At 45.1% G+C, this 23,063-nt stretch overlaps 1 protein-coding gene across 2 annotated transcripts in view; it reads right to left on the bottom strand.

The window, feature by feature from the left end:
* Positions 1–18,668: 18,668 nt before the first annotated feature.
* The window catches only part of PTPN21 (protein tyrosine phosphatase non-receptor type 21), a 104,680-nt gene continuing 100,285 nt past the window's right edge, over positions 18,669–23,063 (bottom strand). For both annotated transcript variants that reach the window (XM_088475204.1, XM_088475205.1), the window contains one exon: positions 18,669–23,029. In XM_088475204.1, coding sequence (XP_088331330.1) covers positions 22,901–23,029 — 129 coding nt within the window. In that variant the 3' untranslated portion in view covers positions 18,669–22,900. The remainder of the gene's footprint in view (positions 23,030–23,063) is intronic.

The raw sequence follows: 23,063 nt of genomic DNA, 5'->3' as shown, positions 1-23,063 counted from the left end.
CTGCTCCTAGGGCAAAAGAGCCAGTATTTATATGACAGAAGGTAGTTTTACCAGAGTTTCCTCACTGGGATCAGCTATCTGATCATACGAGTGAGGCATGGAATATACCAAGTAAAAGATTTCAGCTGCTTAAATGTTTAAGTTCCTTTTACCCTATTCCCGCTACTGATTGCACTAAATGGGAAGTTCCCCCAGCAGTGTATTCCCACCTGACACGTCTGGTTAAGAACGTTACCTTACCTTGGAAACACAGTAAGAAAAGAAATGGGAGCGCTGGCAGTGGCTGCTGATTTAAAAAATCATTATTTATTTTAACTGCATGTAATACAATCCCAAAAATGTTTGTTTAAAACATCAAATAAATGAAAAATACAGATGGAATTAATTAATTAGGCTACTAGTGCCTTACTATTAAAATGCGGAACTGGTTCCACCATACAATATTCGTACATATCAATATATAAATTTCTCCAGAGACTAGTATAGAGATCTCTTATATAGACACACATATATTGGAATAACGGAGCATCAATCAAAAATCATTGGTCACAATTTGCCAGCATAGATTAATAGCTGTTAATATTTATGTCCACTTATACCCAATTAGTAAAGGGTTAAATGAATATAGAAAAAGCAGCACAGCTTATTCAGCGCGGATTAGAGTGTTAGTATTGCAGTAGAAAATAGGTAGTTCCTAAGATAGGTACATTATCATCCAACCATTTAGGTAGAAAAGCAAGGTATATTGTGGCAGCTAACCTCTACCCCAATCCCAGGGGGAGGATGCTCGTGCAATGATCGCCTGCTCACAAGTAAAGAACAATATCAGCCAAAGATTTTACCACTTTGTGCACCATGTGGTCCAGAGGCGCTTGTGTCCTCAGGCAGAGGGACCTCTTTTCCTGAATCCTGGCACTTGTAACTTCACGGTGAACCAGTAGGCTGTATAGACAATCTGTTGTCCGCTGCTGCACGCTGGCTGGTGACCGCTCCGTCACTTCCGGTGGTGAACTTCCGGCTTCCGGTATGCGTACCACCTGCGTTCCACGAGTCAACTGACGCGTTTCTCCGCCCAATGACACGGCGGTTTCATTAGAGGATGGCTCTAGACTCGTTGGTGCTCCGTTATATCCCTCTCAGAGTATCCGGATTGGTAGCTTTTCAATCCCCTTAAAAATTAACTGCTGACATGCCACAGTATTCTCTGAAAGCGGGATAAACATTCTGCATATGCATAATATGGTGATACAAACATCTTACATTCCGTATATTTATATATAAATTATTTATAATTCTAATATTCTACTCCAAGGTGCCTGCTTATATAGTCTATAGCAATGATCCTAGCCCTATAAAACTATAATAAAAACTAAATATAAATATAACTCAAATAATATAATATAAAAATATGTAAAAAAGTCAGAGTGATGCTAGACAATGGAAGGCAACATGAATCCTATTCAATATAATGTATTAATTAATATTTTACCTTAGGAGGTAAATAAGTAAAAAAGTTATTTCATACATATAGAGACAAATTCTTAAAACCAAAAACCATGGTAAAGAATTCCTTCAGAACAATATGGATATGGAAAAATATATTTACGATACCCACTACAAAATCAGTATATTCATTATTCCTACAAAGATATCTACACAATAATGAACAACATTAGACCACCATCTATATAGAGCAGTTGGTGGAATGCAATAATGCTCCACCAACCAAACATAGAGTACCCTCTGTCTCCAACCATATAGGGTCTGAGGGTTAGTAATTAAAAAGCTCTCATAAAGTCAAATAACTATATATATCTCAAGTTACCTGAGATATTGATATTACCACTGTGTAATGATCTTAGTAAAAAACTTTCAGGATTGACACTATATAATAATCTCAGTGGAATTCAAAATCAAATATTACCATCGTTGACCAACTAAATAACCAATAACACCCACCCACATATAGAGCCCAAATATTAAATATTATTCAGTTCGATGGTCTCATTTAGGCCATCTGGATCCAGCGTATTAAGGTTGAATATCCAATATGCTTCTCTTTTGCAGAGTGTATTGAGTCTATTGCCCCCTCTATCCGTACTTTTTTAATTTGTTCAATAGCTATCACTTTTATTTGGCTGATATCCTTCCTTCCACAAACCGAAGCATGTCTAGACAAACTATGCGCTAAGTTCCCTTTGAGGATGTTCCTCCTATGCTCCAAAAATCGAACATTGAGCGTACGTGTGGTCCGCCCCACATACTGGAGACCACACCCACACCTAATAATATAAACAACATAGTTAGAATTACAATTGAGGAAGGACTCTATATGAAATAATTCTGATGTACTTTTTGATTGAAAGACAGTTTCTCTGTGTCCTGCATGCTTACATGTCATACGTTTTTCTCTTCCACACCTGAAAAAACCAACTGGTTTATCAGGTAGCCAATTTAGATGAATGCCCAATTCCTGACTAGTATCTTTCTTCATATTATGTTTATTATATTTATTTCCCATATTTCCATTCTTTCTGTACATACTAGGAGACAATTTTTGTTTCAAACTTTCCGATTTTCTATAAACAATTTTCACACCACTTCCAACCATCGGACCTATAACTGGATCTACCTTCAAAATAATTTCTTTTATTGCATTAGCATGAGTATTGTACTGTGTGACAAATGGACAGCAGTCCTCCCATTCCTCTTGCCATCTGTCTGTATTCTTCTTTTTACTAACTAAGAGATCCTCCCTATTCTTTTTGTGGGTTTCTCTTAAAGCTTTTTCTAGAATATGAGGAGGGTAACCTTGTTCCACAAAAGCTCCATATACCTTATCTACTTGTTTGTGGTAGCTGATTTCACTCGAACAGTTTCTTTTAATTAGGGATGTGCAGGCTCGGTTCTACTCGGTTCCGTTCGGTTCTTTTTACCGGATCTTATTGGGTTTCAGCTGTCACGAGTTTTGGATAGCCAATAAGATTCGGTAAAAAGAACCGAACAGAACCGAGTAGAACCGAGCCTGCACATCCCTACTTTTAATACGATAAAATTGGCTTTTTGGAATATTATTCCGCCAGGCCTTTAAATGACTAATGCCATAATCCAAAAAATTATTGGAGTCAACCTTCTTAAAAAAGGTTTCAGTGTGTATTTGTCCATCTATGGCCGATAGTGCAATATCCAAGAACTGGATATGTTTCGAACTAATGGTGCTAGTAAATTTAAGACCATATATATTGGAATTTAGGTGATTAATAAAAGTGTGAATGAACATGAGATCCCCATCCCAAATAAAAAATAAATCATCAATAAATCTGCCATAGAGGACCAGGTTCGCCCCAAAGCCTCCACCCCAAATGAGCTCCTCCTCTAACGAGCCCATATAGAGGTTAGCATAGCTTGGTGCGAACCTGGTCCCCATGGCAGTCCCCCGTGTTGGTAAATAATAAGTGGTGTCAAATAAAAAATAATTGTGTTCTAAAATAAATTTTATGGATGCCACAACAAAGTCACGTAGTCCCTCTGTCATATTGTCATCTTTATCTAGATGCTCCCTAATTTTTTCCACCCCTTCATATGTGGAATGTTAGAATATAATGATTCTACATCACAGGTAAGGAAGTAATATGTTTTTTTCCAGTTTACATTCCGGATAATATTTAAAAATTGTGTAGTATCCTTTATAAATAATCTCAGGGTGACCACATGACTTTGTAGGTGGACAACCACAAACTGTGAGAGGTTCGATGTGAGGGACCCTATACCCGAAATTATGGGACGCCCAGGGGGTGCAGTGAGGGACTTATGAATTTTGGGTAAATGATAATATATGGGGATGATAGGATGGGTGATGTATAAAAAATTCCAAGTGTCCTTGGATATTGCACCACCGGCCAAGGCATCATCCAACAAAATTCTAAGTTGACTCTGAAATTCTTGAGTGGGATTGTGTGTGAGGGTTCTATAGAACATTGTGTTACCTAGCTGCATATTTGCTTTCAGATAATCGCACGTATTTTGAACAACTACCCCCCACCTTTATCTGCCATTTTAATAGTTATTTCTTTATCTGACATCAATATCTTTAAAGCTCTTCTTTCCTCCACTGTGAGGTTATCCTTCAAAGGGGCTTTTTCTATGGTTTCACATAGATTTTTAAAATCATCCATAGTGGTCCTATAGAACCCCTCCACACAAGGCCCTTTATATTGCAGAGGGTAAAAATCTGGCTTTTTCTTTAATATACGTGTTTTTTTCACAGTCCCCTCGATATCATAAATGGGTATTGGAGATATATTTCCAGCAAAACCCTCTAAGGCCAACTCCTCCAGTATCTCAATGGCATCTCTATCTTCTTCATCAAGAATAATTGGAATGGACTCATCATTTCTATATTTAATTTGTTTTAATGCAAAATATCTTTTTGTGCTTAAATTTCGGATAAATCTGTTCAAATCAACAAACAAAGTAAATAGATTTGTTTTTTTAGCTGGGGCATATTTCAACCCCTTACTTAATAGAGCTTTCTCTGGTGTACTTAAAATTCTATTCGATAAATTAAATATACTTTTCTCATTTATTACTTTCTTATACTTTTTCCTCGTCCTAATTCTCCCACCTCTACATCCTCTAAATCTCTTATTCTTTTGTGGTTTCCCATTTCGTTTCTGTTTAATTGGAACTGTCTCATAGGTTCTCTGCCTAAAAAATTACGACTATCAGTGTGTGGTTCGTTATCTGTTTGTGCTCTTATCTTGGGTCTGGCTCCTCCTTTTTCTATCATTTTCGGAGTATATTCCTCTTTATCAAGGCATTCATATCTATTTTTGTGTATAAACCCATGTGTGATATTAGTAGGTGATAGTATACTTGATTTTTTCCCTCTCTTACGGAAAAAATCTTTCGGGGATTCTGTTTCTCTAGACCTCGACATATGATTCTTAATAGGGTTCCATTGAACATTTCGATTACCTGATCTTGATTGGTATCTCCCTCCTCTATTATAGGTTCTAACTCTACCCCTTTCATAATCACTTCTATCTTTCTAGTTTTTTATCCTTTACCTGGATAATTGATTTTTCAAAATCCTCCAATTTTTTTTCTTTACCTTTAGCATCTTTCTCTTGGAACTCCATAGTATTGTCAAATAATTTTAATTGTTCTTGTGTTTTTTACAATCTCTATTTGTAATTCCTTAATTTTATCCCCCCTATAGTCAATCAATAACTCCATTAACTGAAAGGAACATGTGCCCAAAATTTTGTTCCAATTATTTAGGAACCCTTCATCTCTAAAGGATGCTGATTTCAATATCCTCAAACCCCTAGGGATGAACTTATTGTCAATATATTTACGTAAAGTGGTTTGGTCCCACCAATGTCTAGTTTCTGCCATACATAATGTTTCTAATTTAGCATAATTGGTGATTTATACTGGTAGCGCCCACCTTTTTCTCCTTTTTTCAGTTTTATCGTTACCTTACCTATCCATACTGCAACAGAAGCTTGTCTGAAGTCTATATACTCTTACAGGAGCAATTACTTGTCCTGCCAGGGCTACGGCCTGGTTGAAAAAAGCCATTGAGAGTTGGGCAGAGGCCCTAGAAGAGACATTTCCCTCTGATGCTTTGAGGGAACAGCTGTCATACATATCTCACATTAGAGATGCAGCCTCCTATTTAGGTTAAGCAGCTCTGGATACTACTCTCCTAGCTTCCAAGGCATCTTCTACTTCTGTGGTAGCCCGCCGTATTGTCTGGCTCTGCTCATTGAAGGCAGATTTGGACTCTAAAAAGGCATTTGAGTCTCTGCCTTATTCTGGGGAGATCCTGTTTGGCCCAGACTTAGACACAATAGTGACTACCTTGGCAGCTTCCAAGACGGCGTTCTTGCCCTCTGCATATATAAAGCAAAGCCTCAGATGTCCTCTTTTCATCCTCAAGGAAAAGCTAGATGTCAGTCCTTTCCAAGGCATTACATGCCTATTACCAAACAGAATGTCCTCGGGTTTGGTAGGTGGATATTTATCTGGATAAGCATTCAGCCTGATGGGGTGGGCCTCTACCTGAGGGCGACTTTTTCAATTTGCCCAGTTCTGGCGTTAGACCACATCAGATGCCTGGGTAAAAGAAGTGGTCTCCCATGGTTATGCCCTCTCCTTCCTGAGGCGACCCCCTCCTACCCCCCCACACCCCCCTCTATTTATTGCTAAATGTGTGTGTGTGTATATGTATATGTGTGTATATATATATATAGTGTGTGTATATAATTGGAGTTGTGCATCTGTGATTTGTTTTTTGTGTCTGTATTAACAGTCTCAACAGGTAGCACTTCCCATTATATATATTCAGGGTGTGCAGTCTAGGATCCCTTTCCCATATATATTCCATTTAGTGTGCTGCTTTGCACACCTGAAGGCACGCGACACCTTCAGCCTGGACTAGCACCCCGCCACCATTGGTTTAGAGCATGGAGCCTGGCATTGTGAATGCACACTTGTATTAGGCACATTATATGTAAGTCCTACAATTTATATACTGTAGTGCAGCTTTGGGTTGATTTTTGGGGCGTGGGTCCCCTGGATTGCTCTGGTTGATCTGCTTCAGGGCATCGCATTAGAACACATTCTTCCTTTTTTGCAATTTTAACACTTTTACTGTTTGTTTTATTATATATGTAATTTCACCTTTCTACTCTATACATGCAGCTGTAGCTGCTCTTATCTATCTTACTTTTCACTTCACATTTCTTATTAGAGCAGTGCCCTGGGGTGGCTCGGCTGAGCTGGTTTGGGGGTGTCCTGCATCCCTGATTTGAACCCCTGTATGTTAGGGACCTACCCTACTGAGGTTACCTAGTTATGGTGGGTAGGCCCATAACCTTGGCCATGATTATACTAAAAACCTATTTATTGCAAAATGTATTTTATATATAATTAGTAATTGGAGTTGTGCACCTGTGATTTGTTTTTTTTGTGTGTCTGTATTAACACTCAACAGGTACTACCTCCCATTATATATATTCAGGGTGTGCAGTCTTAGGACCTCTTTCCCACAATTTAAGTTCTGCCTTTTGGCCTTTCAACGGCTCCTCTGATCGTCAAGGGATCAGACTGCTCCCATACTTTGACAATCTCTTACTGTTGGCCAGCTCCCCAGAAATTATTCACTGCCATCTACAGGTAACCATTGCCGTTCTACAAATGCACAGTTGACTGATACTGGGAAAAGTCTTCCTTGACACCTTTTTAAAGAACGGTACATCTGGGAGCCTTCCCGGACTCTCAGGTTCAGAGAATCTTCCTAACAGCAGACAAAATCTTGGTATTACAGCACCGGTTGTGCAGGCTACTACAGTCACCAACTGTCAATTCACTCTGCAATGATCCACCTTCGACATGGCGGAGTTTGCTCACTTTCACTCCAGGTCCCTACAACACCTGATCCTCTCCAGGTGGAACGGGCTGCCCCCTCTGCTCAGATTCCAGATGATGGGCCTCTCTACGGAGGTTAGCCTGTCCCTAGCTTGGTGGCTACAGAAGTTCCACTTAAACATGGGGCACCCCTTACCAGATGCAAGCCTCACAGGTGGGATGCAGTGAATGGCCAGCACTCCTTCCAAGGCCGGTGGACTCCTGCCAAGGCGGTCTTAACTCCAAGCCATCTACAGAGCTCTCACTCTGGCTCAGGATATTCTTCAGGGCAGACCAGTACAAGTACAGTCTGACAACGCCACGGCAGTGGCCTACCTCAATCACCAAGGAGGAACTCTAAGTCGGACAGCAATGGCAGAAGTGTCTTGCATTCTCACATGGGCCGAACGCCACCAGCCAGCCATCTCCGCTGTATTCATCCCGGGGATTCTCAATTGGGAAGCGGATTTCCTCAGCCGTCATAACACGCATGCAGGGGAGTGGTCTCTACATCCAGAAGTCTTTAAGCTCCAGGTGGACAAATGGGGTCTACAGGATGTGGACCTCATGGCCTCAATACACAACCACAAACTTCCAGTGTTTGGAGCCAGGACATGGGACCCCAATGTGGCCTTCGTGGATTATCTGAGTGGGACCTTCCATTTGGCATAAATCTTCCTTGCTGTGGCCGGAGCCCGACCACACGTGATTAAAATGGCTGCCATGGCACTGAAGGAATTCACCCTCATGTCGCAGCACCATTTTTAAAGGGACCTTTAGGCGCAGTGCACCATGTACTGAGAATGTATATGTAATGTGTTTGAACATGCTATATTCAATGTGCTGTGCGCAGTTGTGGAAATGTACATTCCTTATAAGTGCTTAGGCTATACATTTATAAGTTATTTTCTTTTAGAAAGCTGTAACATTTAGAATCAAATAATTTTGAGACATTCTCACCTCCTAGTGATATGTTACTTATCCTGACATAGTGACCAAACCTTCGTTTACAGCACTTTCATTGAAATGTAATCCAGAGGTCTCCTGTGTGTCTCTGGGTACAATACCCCACCAAGTTTGGGGAATGCAATTTGTTTGTGTTTTAAGAAGCTTCTATTGTGTGTAAGAACTTAGATGTTAAGACTCAGAAAGCCAAAACTGGTTTAGTCATAGACATGTGAAAGGACGAATGCCATTGAAAATTTGCATTATATTTACCTTTTCAGAAACAGTATATGCTAACTCCGTTTGTGCTTTAGGCAAAGCAACTGTCTTTTGGGTGGTGATGAGGAAACTATTAGTATCTTTAAGATGTGTTTATTTATGTTTTGTGAGATGGCATGATTGGCTAAGAGGAACCCAGGGCGGACTTACCCTCTCTTTATGCCACTCCACAAGGGGTATGTGAGCCCTGTATGTGTACAGCCTTGTATAGCCTTTGTGGAGAAGAACTGCTGTTAAGATTTCTGTATGCTGTAACCCCTAATAGCTGAGGGAGAGTCTTTTTCAAGACTATGAGCAATAAACACCTTCGCCTATTTGTCTGCATCCAGTGACCAACAGAATTGCGCAAAACGATATTCCGTTCTCCGGCTGTTCTGGATTGAGCCAAGCATCGCCAAAGCTCAAGCCCTATGCCTTGCGACCGTGCAGAGCCTGGTCCATTGCGAGGGATCAGGAGGAAACAGCCAACACCAACCAGGAGGTGCGACCGCAGCTAGTCGATGCATACACAGCACAAGCGGTTCCAGGTGCCGGAGGTGTGAGCCTGGGTGTTCATAAGCAGTTCCAAATGCTGATGGAAGGAGTTTGGTGGTGGCAGCATCAGTACATGCCCACGGCGCAGTGGTTGGAGTCAGTGAGAGGTGGTCACTGACGTAAGCGGGAATCCCTGATACCCCAAGTTCCAGTGGGGATCAAACCCGAATCTGTGATCGGGAGTGGGGCTGAGGCCTATTGGGTCATAGATATTGGTGGCATAGCGGTGGGATAATCCCAGGTGGCTTTTCGGTCACCCAACGAGAAAAGCTGAGTTACTCAGGAGAGGAGTAACTGCTGTTCAGGAGAACGCGCAGGATGGCTAATCACAACGGAATGGAGTTGCACCAGACGGAGGTGGAAAGTGTGGACGGCGTAACAACGGACGCCCCTCAGAACGTGGTGAGAGCAACAAGTCCCGCCCCCTCTCGCAGCAGTTATGTTTCAGCATTCCCAAGCATGGCAGGAATACCAACGTCCCAGGGGGGGGTGGAACAGATACCCTAGGGGATCGGCTAGCGGAATTGGGAGAAAGGGCAACGGAGCAGGAATGTATGCTCATCATTCGGATGTGGCATGATGAGCGGGCACCACCGGCCGTGGTACCCCAAGCACCGTTGCAGACTGCTGTACCCAGATCACGATGTATACAGTATGCAGACAATGATGGACATTCGCAAGTTTGAAAAGACTTGCAAGCTACACGATTTACCCAAGCAGGAGTGGGTTAGACACCTAGTGCCCACACTGCACGGAGTGGCCCTGGAGGCCTGTCGAGTGGCCACTGAGGACTGCGGTGACTATGACTAAGTCGTAAGGGCCCTACTACAGCGATAATTTTTCCTGTAGGACTCAGGAGTGACAAAGTTCCGGGACTTACCCAAGAACCCTAACAGTTCACCACCCAGCTGAGGCAGTACGTGGTGAAGGGATCTGGTGTCACTACCTGGGACGCACTGATTGATCTGCTGTGCCAAGAGCAGTTTTACCACAGGTGCACCTCAGAGGTGAAGGAGTGGGTGTTAGACCGGGAGCCACCCAGAGTGAAGATGGCGGTCCAGTTAGCAGACAAGTATGTGGAAATTCGTCCACAAGGGCAGAAAAGACTGTCAGCAGCTGACCCCAATGGACTGTACAACCAGGGGAACACCCCTCTTCTGTTCATTGCCCCCCAAAGCGGGCATCCTCTAACCCGGGTGCTCTTGGCCAGCAACCGCCCCGTCCTGTCCCTGCAAACAATCAGAGACCATCGGGGCCCTGACTGGACAAGTGCTACAGCTGTGGGAAAATCGGACATCTGAGGATGAACTGTCCCACACCCCAAGCTCGTGCCCTAAATCCAAGTGCTGGAGCACGGCTTGCCTGTATAACCCAGGGAGGTGAGCCCAAAGAGACTGTTCCTACTCCAGTCAGTCCAATGGAGTGTTGGGAGAATCAGGTGAACTCTACGGAGAGAGTCACCTGCATGGCCAAGGAGCCACCCCAAAATATGTGGCAGCACCTGCAGATGGTCCAAGTGGGGCCCCTGCAGGGACAAGGATTAAGAGACTCTGGGGCCTCAATCACTGTTGTGAGCCCCCACCTTATTGATCCTGCCGCAGTACTGCCAGGTCGCACTGCCAAAGTGACCGTGGCAGGCGGAATGGAGCGAGAGGTACCTGTGGTGAGTCTACCTGGACTGGGGAACTGGCCCAGGGTTGAGGGATGTTGCCGTCATGGATGGCCTTCCAACCGATGTGGTCCTGGGGAATGATCTGGGTGGTGGAATAGTTACCACATTTGCTGATGCCATCGCCTGGAGTAAAGTTTCCAGATCAGTCTACAACATCTGTACCAGAGCAGCCCAGCTCCGTGGAAAAGACCACAGTGGCTAGACAACTGCCAGCGCAGCTTACCACAGCATCAACCAGCCCAGAGGAAAAGATTACAGCGGCTAGATTAGCACATCTACCCAGCATGCCTTTTGCCTCTGGTATGCCTACGTCCCCTAGCAATGCAGAGGATGTTGATTCCGGCTCGTTGGATCCTGTGGGGGTGCCCAGTGATGCTCTTGTCCCTTGTGGTTTGCCAACTCCAGCTGACCCTAGCGATCCCAACCCATATCCCGCTGTAGACTGTCCCTACTTAGAAGGAAGTGAGGGCCACAGGCAGGAGTTAAGGGAAGCTGTTTGCTGACCCATCTCTGGAAGGCATATCGTGCCAAGCTGGCAGCGGCCTTTTAGGGATGGTGGCAGTGAGTGTGACCTGGAGGGAAGGGTTAAAATACAGGATAGCCAAGAAGGTAGACTGGGGATAGACGAGACGGGGAACATATCCAGCTGGTGCCTCAAGGGAGTTTTTCTGCGCAACTGGTGTCAGTTGCCTACAAAACTCCTTTGGATAGTTACCCGGAGGTGAACCGTACACTGAAGTGCCTGACACAGAGCCTGTCCTGGCCTGGCATGTCGGATGACACCCAGCACAACTGTAAGTCCTGTGCCATCTGTTGGCAGCTTGGGCACTCCAGTGTTTGTGTTTCCGCCAGGTCCTCCCATAGAGCCCTTACAGCAAGTTGCTGTGGGTATAGTATGTTTCCTGCTTGTGCCCAGTAGATCGGGAAGACATGCAGCCTAACCGTGGTGGATGCCACACGGGGTTCAGAGGCTGGTGGTCTGTCCGCCATCACTGTGGAACAGGTAGCGGACGAGGGGATAAGAGAAGGCCTAGGTGACAGGGTAGGTTCCCCTAGTCATAGGTTGTTGGAGGAGGATTGGAGGGCAGGTCTGACAGTGCAGACAAATGTCAGGTGGAGATGAGAGGTGCAGTGCCTGGGGTATAGTGTGGGCGGAGAACGTGGTAGGCCCAAACCAGTGGGGGTGGAGGCAACCAGAGACTGTCCGCAGCTCACCACCCCAAGACAGGTACTGATGTTGGCAATTGTAGGGCCCTACGGACGAGTTGCCCCTGACTCTAGTACTGTAGTGACAACCCTTACAGATTGTACTAGGAAGGGACTTCCCAAGGCAGTGGACGGTATACCCGCTTGTGAGTTGGCATTCCAGTTATTGCAGTAGGATCCGGTACCAGCTCCAGTGCCGATGGTGCAAATTCAGGATCAGGACATTGTGGCACGAACTAATGTGTCTTTACACAGACTGGGAGCAGTACGGAGCGAGTAGGGGCCATATGGGCAGGAGCACCCTGCGGCCTGTGTGAGCCGGATTCTGTTATGGTGGGAGGTGGGGTATGCCACAATTGGAACATCATGGTTGGCAATTGTTTGGGCATTGAACCATCTTCAGCACTATGTGTCAACTGGTCCTCCACAGTGGTAACCTACCACCCACCTAGCAAGTGGTCGTCAGTTTCCCCCAAGGTAGGTTGCAGACTGTTGTGGTGGAGCCTTGGTCTTCATGGTGACTTTGTGGACATTGTTTACAAACAAGGAAAGGCCCACTGCAATATGGCTGAACTGCCTAGACCAGAGGCAAAACGTCCTTCCACCCCCAAGTGACTGCGGGACCAGGAGCCAAATCGTTGGGACATGGCTCTCTGGTGGCCCGCATGGATGGGGTGGGAGGAAGTGTGGCTGGAGCCCGACCACACGTGATTTAAAAAGTGGTGCTGCGGCATGAATGTTAACCCCTTCAGTGCCATGGCAGCAATTTTAAAGGACCTTTATGTGCAGTGCGCCACGTACTGCGAATGTATATGTAATGTGTTTGAATATGTCTGTGCTGTGCGCAGTTGTGGAAATGTACTTATAAATGTTTAGCCTATGCACTTATAAAGAATGTATAAGTTATTTTGTTTTAGAAAGCTGTAACATTTAGAATCAAATAGTTATGAGACATTCTCACCTCGACATTCTCACCTCCTAGTGACATGTTACTTATCCTGACATAGTGACCAAACCTTTGGTTACAGCACTTTCATTGAAATGTAATGCAGAGGTCTCCTGTGTGTCTCTGGGTACAATACCACAGCAAGTTTGTGGAAAGCATTTTGTTTGTGTTTAAGAAGCTTCTATTGTGTGTAAGAACTTTATGACAAGACTCAGAGGGTTTTTGAAAGCCAAAACTATTTTTGACATATGAAAGGACCAATTGAAATTTGCATTATATTTACCTTTTCAGAAACCGTATATGCTAACTCAGTTTGTGCTTTAAGCAAAGCAGCTGTTTTTTGGGTGGTGACGAGGAAACTGTTAGTATCTTTAAAATGTAAGATGTGTTTGTTTTGTGTGAGAGCCTGATTGGTTAAGAGGAACCCAGGGCGGACTTACCCCCATGTGGTAATGTGTACTGGAGTGGCATAAAGAGAGGGTATGTGAGCCCTGTATCCAGCTTGTATATCCTTTGTGGAGAAGAACTGCTAAGATTTCTGTATGCTGTAACCCCTAAAAGCTGAGGGAGGGTCTTTTTCAAGACTATGAGCAATAAACACCTTCGCCTATTTGTCTGCATCCTGTGACCAACAGAATTGCGCAAAACGCTATTCCGTTCTCCGGCTGTTCTGGATTGAGCCAAGCATCGCCAAAGCTCAAGCCCTATGCCAGCGACTGTGCAGAGCCTGGTCCATTGCGAGGGATCAGGGGGATATCAGCCAACACCAATCGGGAGGTGTGGCTGCAGCTAGTCGACTCATACACAGCAGAAGCAGTTCCAGGTGCTGGGGGTAGAAGCCTGGGTGTTCGTAAGCGGTTCCAATTGCAAATGGAAGGAGTTTGGTGGTGGCAGCATCGTTACACGCCCACGGTGGGGCGGGGGGGGGTGTGCTGGTGCCTGGCGGGGAGCATTGGATGTGCGTGGACCTGTTTGGGCATATTGTCACTCTGTGCTGGGTAGGTCTGGCGGTGCTTCCGTCCCGCTCCGGCATGGGCGCCGCCATCTTGCTCTCAGCCATGTGACCTAGTCAGCCACTCCTGGCGTGTCACATGCTCACTCTCTGACCAGTCACGGCTTAGCACTGGGTATTTAGGGGTAGTTCAGAGCTCCCTTGCATTGCCAGTGCAAGGTGTTTCTCAGTGCAAGCTGAGAGAGAGAGTTCCTGAGCTTGTCCACCTGCCTGTTGGATCTCTGCCTAAGCCTGCTACACCTGACCTGCTCCATACTCTTCTGGAATCCCCTGCCTCCTCCTATTGCCTCTCCCTTGCCTGAGTACCTGTCTCAACTGTTACCCTGCACCCTGCTCCACTTGCTAATCCCCTGGACATTATCCATTCACTTCAGCCTGCAATTCATTAGTCTCACAAGACCCAGATCACTGGACTGCTCCTATCTGCCACTACCTGGACTTTTACTCATTGCATTCACCTCAGTTCCCATTTGCACTTTAGTGCCATCCCTGGACTTTTTCTCCCATTGTTCATGTCTGCCAAACCATTTATTAAAAGTTCCACGTTTTGTTTTAAATCTGCTTCTGTGTTTGCTCCTATCACCACCCCGGGCCCACAACAAAACCAGGACATCACACCTGTCTACATCCGGACCTGGCCTACCTGTCTTTAACGGCTTGGCTCTTGAGACACCCCTCCTAAGGGCTAAGGGATTTCCTAGCTCCGTGGTCCAGATCATGCTCAGATCGCGTAAGCTGGCCTCTGCCAGAATTTATGGCATACATATTTTCAGTGGTTTGTTCCTAAAAATTATGACCCTCAAGTTTTTCAGGTTGCTAGAATACTTTCCTTTCTTCAGGCTGGATTGGACTCCGCCTAGCATCTCTGAAAGTATGTCTCTGCTCTGTCCATCTGGTTCTAGAGCAGAATTGCTCCTCTACTGGATGTTCACACCACCTTACAAGGTGTTCTATGTATACAACCCTGTTGCTCCATGGGATGTCAGTTGTTCTTCGCGCACTTCAGGAACATCCATTAGAACTTCTGGAATCAGTGGATGTTAAGTGGCTCACTACGAAGACTGTTTCTCATGGCTATAGCATCTTCCCATAGGGTATCGGAGTTAGGGGTGCTTTCATGTTGCTGTCCCTTATTGCTCTTTCATCAGGACAGGGCTGTTCTTAGAACATGCCCGGGCTTCCTTCTAAAGGCGGTTTCTGGTTTCCACCTTAATGGGGATATTGTGGTTCCGGCCTTTCAATCACCAGACGTCTCAGCAGGTGAGGCGTCTTTGGATGTGGTCCGTGCACTGAAGAACTATGTGGACTGCCTCTTCATCCTATATGGACTCCATAAGAAGGGATGGCCAGCTAATAAACACTCTGGCCAGATGGCTTTGCATGACTATCTCACAGGCTTACACTCAGACGGGCCTTCCCGTGCTGTCTACAGTATCTGCTCATTCTACTTGCTCTGTGGGTCCCTCGTGAGCAGCCCGGTGTGGCACCTCAGCTCAACAGCTATGCAAGGTGGCCATGTGGTCTTTTCTCCACACATTTCTTAGGTTCTATGCCTTTGATACATTTGTCTCTCAGGATGCTACAGTACCTTCGGGCGCTGTGTTCTCCTCTCAGCTCAGGAGTGTCCCTGCCCTTGAGTAACTGCTTTGGGACATCCTCATTGTCTTCTTAGTGGAGCCCTATGGACCCTGAAGAAGAAAACAAGGGTAAGTTTTACCATAACTCTCCTTAACTCTTTCTTCGAAGTCCACAGGTCACCTGCTCTGACGCAACCGGCTTCTATGGGTTTCTTCTCTTGATCACCGGTTTCCTTCTCTGTGTGAGAGTGTGATTCCTCAGTGTACCAGTCTTCCTTCTCTCCTGTCCTGCTCCTGCCTTGGGCTTGTTAACCAAACTGAGTTCCCTTCAGGCTGTGGGCAGGACCGGAGCATCCTGGGATTGAAAAAGCTTTGCTGTTGGTGTCAGGTCCTCCAAGTCCCACCTACACCCCATTGTCTCTCTCGATACATGGACTGAAGAAAAAGAGTTAACAAGGGTCAGTTTTACCATAACTCCTTGTTATTTATAGTGTAAGGAAGTGCTTTCTAAGATTTTTCTGCACTTTAATATGTTTTAGCTAAAATATTTGATTTAATTTTGTTGTGTAGAAATAAGCTGGAGAAGGTGGTCTGTCTATATGGTCAGTCTGGGTGATTCCTAGTGACTGGATAGGCTGCACTCTCAGGGATGTCACTGGTTCATGGATTATGGGATGACTGTGAAGGGAACGATTTACCATGGATTACAGGATAACGGAGGAGGGAGTAACCATGGGTATCATCAGCAGTCCTCCAACAGGTCCAGTGCTTTGGTGAGTTTGCCAGAGGGCAGATATGACTCAAAGAACTGATGAACTGGAAAATCTTGACAGCATGGAGCAAAGCTTTTCTGACCTAATAGTGTATGATGGGGATTATGCTGAAATCCATGAGCAGTGATTTATAGGGACAGTCCTGAAATCGGTGACCTGCTGCTTATGTACATAGTGGTAATGACATAGGGTTCTGATCATTATATTATATAATTTAGCTGTACAGACAGAATCAGAGGCTTACAGCTATATATACATAGGATTATGCCAGGAATCACACAACACCATTTGTATAACACGTTTATAGGGTGCGGTACTGTGACTGGTGCAGCACATCAGTTGCCAATGCAGAAATATCTGTTGGCACTCTGCCTGTATTTTATGATTTGTTTATGCTTTTGTATTATGTTATATTAGTACATCACTGTAAAATCCATTAGATGTCACTTACAGAAGTGGCAACTTTATACTGTAACATTTAATGAATATTAATCTACCTGCTCTTACTGTATGTTTTTAAAGTCCTTTTCATACTACTAAGGTCCAAGGGCTGAGAGTTACTACATTCTCCAATCAAAATGAATATTAGCATTGTCCATAGCACTGTTATATCACACGGGGATGTGCATAGGATGTTGTACAAGGATCTTCGTACAATACAGCGTAGTATGGATGGGAATAGTCTTTATGCCATCGATCAGCAGTTACAGAACACACATGCTGAATGTAGGTCCGAGTGCTTATATTACTGTTCAAATCAGTGCGTGGGGTGGGACGGTATGAGATACTGCCACCACTTTATTCTTGCTGCAGTGTGGAGGTGCCCTGGCGCTGGGATCCTATACCCAGCGCTGATACAGCAGTGGCATTGTTTGGAGAAGTGTCCCGCTGGAGACATCTGATCGGCGCTGGGGCAGAGCATCTGGTCCTGGCACCAGTGCAGATGTGGCGGTATTACAGTGTAAATTTGGCAGCGGACGCACGTCAATCCTGGCTCAGACCAGTGTCCAATCAAAAGAAGCTGCCGCAGCTCCACTAAGGCCTGGACCTGAATCTTCATCCCAGCACAGATCAGACGTGTCCACAGGGGAACACATCTGTACACAATGCTGCTGCTGCATGGGGTGAGGGGGTCCCCGGTGGCATGAGGGTCAGGGGGTCCCCGGCGGTGTGAGGGTCAGGGGGTGAGGGGGTACGCGGCGGCGTGAGGGTCAGGGGGAACGCGGCGGCGTGAGGGGGAAACCGGTGGCGTGAGGTGCAGGGGGGGTAAGTAAAATAGACACACAGGTGATCACACACAGAGGACAGCATGTGGGGGGGGGGTAAAGTGCTATATACACCATGAGTGTACCCAGCGATGCGATGCCCGACATATCGGACGGCCAGTACACATTACACGATCCAATCATTCACCTGACTGGCATTGGCAGCTGGGTCGGTCTGTCAGCCCTACATGGAAGCCGAAGGAACAAAGTAAATGGATGACCTGCGGGAGTGCGCATGGGCGTCCGTAGTAGGTAAGCATTTGCCAATGTGGACAATATCAGGCGAAATATAGTCTATGTACCAACCTTAGAAGGATTACCTGCAATGAGGATGTGGGCACGGGAGGAGAGTGACAGGTAGAGGACACAGGAGAGAAGAGACAGCACAAGGGGCACATGGGAGACAGGAGAGGGGAGCAGATGTGTGTTCAATGTGTCCTGCCCCAAACAGCGCGTCGAGAACATCTTGCCCCCATACAGTGCGTCCAAAGCGTCCTGCCCCCCACACGGCGCATAAAGTGTGTCCTGCCCCGTACAGCGTGTCCAGAGCATCCTGCCCCCAAACAGCAACTCCAGTGCATCCTGCCCCATACAGCGCTATACAGTACGACTGGAGCGTCCTGCCCCATGCAGCGCGTCCAAAGCATCTTGCCCCCATACAGCGCAACCATTGCGTCCTGCCCCATACAGTGTGACCAGAACATCCTGCCCCCATACAACATCTAGAATAAGAGTCATTGTCAATATCCCTAAAGGGGGAGGGGGATACATTTCTATACCCTTACTTTGAGCACTGGTTCAAACTATCAGCCTTAAAGCAATTACAGCATGGAATAAGTTTATAAAACTATTAATGCCCCAGGCAGGCTGGCATAACTTTATAGCGTGTACCTGCCGTAGAACGCCAAGTCCATTACTTGAAACCCTTTTACATTGTTTTATAGAAAATAATGTAATTTTGTTTCCTTACCACATTGATTTATGAACACGTGTAAGTGCCGCATTGCGTGTGAAGTGCTGAAGAAAGACTCAGACGCAGGGAAAACTGCTCCAAATATTTATTTCCATGGCAAAAATATACTATGTTCCTTTTGCATATATATCACATATTATACATATTAGGTAGAACCAGCACAATCTGTACAACGTCTTAGTGTTACACCTGGTAGAGCCGCACTGATTGTACATTATGATACAGTAATGGGGACCCACAACTCTGAATAAATCTTTATTTAGCTCTAGGAGAGTCGGAGTATCTAGTCTGTGAAACGAGTTACCCAGGGGCGCCAGCTATGTATTATCTGTAGTGATAATCCTCTATATTATGTCCTGGGGAATGTGTTTTCTCATTTTACGCATCACCCCATGTTACACATTACTTGTCATTTATTACACATTATTCTAAAACAGTCTTACAGATTTGTCCACATACATCTAGCCTCCTTTTGCTACAAGTCGTGCTACACAACGCCGGAGCTCCGTGTGACTTTGTAGCGCTGAGTGTCTTTTCGTGCAATTTTGTTACCTTTAAATGAGTCTTATTCACACAGCGATGTGACCAGATATCATTTTAATCAGCAGAAGCTGCTTGTGCTATGCACCATGCCTATGTTCTGTGTGTGTGACTGCGGCTGTATCTGCATGCTAAATGCTACGTTACAGGGTTACAGCCACTGACACTAACGTAGCATTTCACATGCAGATACAGCCGCAGTCACACACAGAACATAACATAACCAGCTTCTGCTGAGTAAAATGATATGCAGCATGTCTATCTATTTACATCCCTGTGCTAATAAGAGGCATCTGAAGGTAAAACGTTGTCATTTAAAAGACACTCAACGCAACTGAGCGCAACTAGAAGGGCTGTTGACCGCGCAAGGAGGCTAGATGTATGAGGACTCATCTGTAAGTACAGGCCACTGTTTCAGATTTACCCACAGAATACATTAACAGTGTAGCTGCGTAGGATATGCCTGTTTAAGGCACAACATTTGCACGGTTAGTGGTGTCCTGGGCTGAGCTTTCATAACACACGTGTGTTACACATTCTCTTACATAATAACTTACACCCACATACTTTACCCACCTCTTCCAGCAGCCAGAAAATCTAGTTCTAGTACAGAAATCCCAATATCTTCACTCTGTGTAATATAAGAAACACAGCATGACGCTGATCATACTGCCGTCATGGGGAGATCGGAATAAACAGAGGGCCTTATTCAGAGCTTTATGCTAATGCAATCGCAATCTCATGTAGCGCAATAGTGAAATTATGCTAATGTCTCAGGGCCGCCCACAGCTGCCTTCTCATATCCGGCCCATGTCGTGCACCAGCGTAAACAACGGGAACCTGCGTAGGAGATGGCAATAGCTAATTTATGCACGTCCATGAAACGCCATTTAATCTGTTTCCTTAACTTCCTGTCAATCACTTTGCAAGTGAATCCTCTGTGCGAGTGTAACCGCACACCAATCACTGCGCGGCTCACGTATACGCAATAGCTACAAATCGCTCAATCCCCGTAAACATTGGCATTTCATCAATATCTGAATCAGACCCACTGTCCCCATCTGCATTTATCTATAATAATACGACCATATAACACCGCACATGAAATGCATTCCCCATCTTACACCACAGGGGTAGTCACACCTTACAGCACTAGAGTATACCTAGCAGGTTCTGCTGCTGGGACTTGTAGTTCAATTTCTGGGAAAGAGCGCTCGCTTTTACCCCTCTGCTCAACATCCATAAACAAAATGGTGGTTTTCCCAGCCCGGAAATGTGTAACTGGGAGATCTTACACTATGCTATGTAATACCAGCTAATCAGGCTCTTGCTTTCTATAGACTGAATATAGGTTGCCGTAAGAGAATGTCTGATTGGCTGTAATATATGACAGCAAATTCCTGTCATAGACAATTGCAACCTAATAACCTGCATTAACCTGAGCAATATTTCCACTTTCATAGATCCCTAATCACATTCATCCCACCCCTAACAGTCCCGGCATGGCACCGACGCTTCTCACTGAGGTTATTACAGGGACAATGTAGGTACGTAGGACTCCAACCAAGTGTATGATTGATAGATGATGTTTTATATTACATTTAGTAACAATTTGCTTTGTTAATTAAGCCATTTACATTGGTGACAGATCCCGGGGGTTTGTGGGGAGCAGATAGCAGACGTACAGGGTCAGCAATCACATCCAGTACTGCACAATCCCCCAAACTTCAGTGACTGAATTGACTGCTGGCATGGAGGAACCTATTTCCTGTGTACACCACACTTCCTGTCTACAGGCATCATGGGGCACTGGTTAGTGCCATGGCGACCTCCGATCGCTCGCAGCTACACCATTGTACTCTACGTATAGTGTCTGGTAAACGCCCTGCGCTGTATGTAGAGCGTGAATGAGCACGCCATTAGTTTTCTACCACTGCAGGGTAAATATATCAATTTTTGTTTTTACTTTACCTCGGTTTACAGCATAAAGGTTTCACACTTCCAAGCGTCACAATTTGTACCCAGATGGCCAGAAATCTCCTGCACCAGTGGGAAGAGGGAACCATGTCTGTGAAAGATATTTATCTATATTGCACACAGGTAGACGTCTGCAGCAAAACCCCAGTAAGTGATTAGACGCAATGGCTACGTGACTTACTGAGCAGCGCTTTTACAAAATTCCCAATCTTTGGCAATTTTAGATGCTATTATCTAACATGGTAATAATTTCTATACAAAACCAGGTGTGTTCTAGAGTATTACGCTTTAAATCCAGCGGCCAAAACTGCCACCGATGCTGCGACTCTGGAAAGCGTCACGTAGTAAATATAGCCCATGGTTCTGTGTCCACCTATAGGTACAGACTCCGCACCAGGCACAGTAGTCAGAGCGCCGGCTTTTCTTCTCACTTGCGCTAGGCCGATATAAGCCAGGCGCGGATTTAGGTCCATGGTTCCCCCTTTATCACACTGTAAACTGCGCAGGGCTATGAATAGTGTCTTACACTGTAGGTGAGCACTACCGACCTCTGTACAGCGAATACCACGGCTCCGCTATCAGCGTAATCCAGGCTTCTACATACTCTGGGAATAATCATTGTACATAGCGACATATAGACCTGTATCCACGGTAACTGCAGGAGGCCGCTGTGACAGATACTTACTATGCCAACAACAATATGTCATCATTGCAACAAGCACATAAAGACACAGTTCCAATCGTTTGTTAGTAAAAGTAGATTTTGTCCTGTAGAAATAGTAAATAAATTAATTTCTGCAAACACCCGAAAACCCATTTCCTGACCCCAAAACCAAACGACAGTTTTTCAAAGGAGAAAAAAAACCATCGGATGGGCGAGGGGCGATTCCCGATTCCAGAGTATTAAGGAGATTGTCGCATTGTGGTGTCAGCTCCTTACACAACGCTCAGGGCTGCAGATTAATGGTTATATGTTGAAAAAAATATATATGTATGTATATCAATATGTCCATTATAAGAATATAAAGAGATTTTTGGTGTGCAAAGTTTTTACTTTGCATAAAAATACAAAATATTTCCACCACTTCAAATTCTCTTTCATTTATACAAAACCACACGAGGCCGCCAATTCATTAGATAGGGATCCGTGTTCCACCCACAGCTTGTACCCCTCCCATCCCCAGGCTAAAATATGTTCCTGCAAATCTCAAAAAGAAACAAAACCCTTAAAATGTTCAAAATGTATCGCGCATAAAGCCCCCCATGTACATTACACCCGCCCTACTGGCCACATCACACCCTCCTCTTCCTGACTCGCTGGGGGCAGCTCCTTACTAAAACGCCTTCAGTAAAAACATCATAAATATATCAAATAACTACAGAGAAAAAAAAAAGTGCGTAAAACATCACAAGCGTCAGATTTGATTGATTTCAACCAGTAAAATCAGAGCTGTTATAATACTGTTACCGTGTGCATAGTCCTTCTCACCTTGCTGTTATAGAGGACCGGCTGATATAAGATTACAGCCCCCCTCCTCCCAGCGTAACTGGCACTTGCAAGGATTTAATATGGGCACTGGAGGAGAATTTGTAGTTCCAAGATCTTACTCTCAGCCTGGACCCAGCTAACTTTTCAAACTGTCAGTAGCAGCCAGGATCAGTGACCACATACAGTCAGTAAATCGCCCAGCAATCTATCAGCTCTAGTCTTCATCTCTTCCTCACCGCCCGGAGGTCAGTTCAGCTGCATCGCCTGCAGTACCTGTGCTGGCCCTGCAGGGGGAGTCAGATTAGCCGGGAACTCCTCAGGAACTGAATGAGAACTTTGTATACAAAGGTGTACTGAGCGATGGTCTGCACCATCATCATCCGCTGGTGTCTCAGCATGTCCAGCACTAGAGGAATGTCCAGCATCTGCGGAGAAAACGTGCGCAATCAGAATGGCTTC

Source organism: Taudactylus pleione, unplaced genomic scaffold, assembly GCF_031769625.1.
Source record: "Taudactylus pleione unplaced genomic scaffold, aTauple2 ptg000166l, whole genome shotgun sequence".
NCBI classification, from domain to species: domain Eukaryota; kingdom Metazoa; phylum Chordata; class Amphibia; order Anura; family Myobatrachidae; genus Taudactylus; species Taudactylus pleione.
This window is presented reverse-complemented; position numbering and strand designations above follow the sequence as displayed.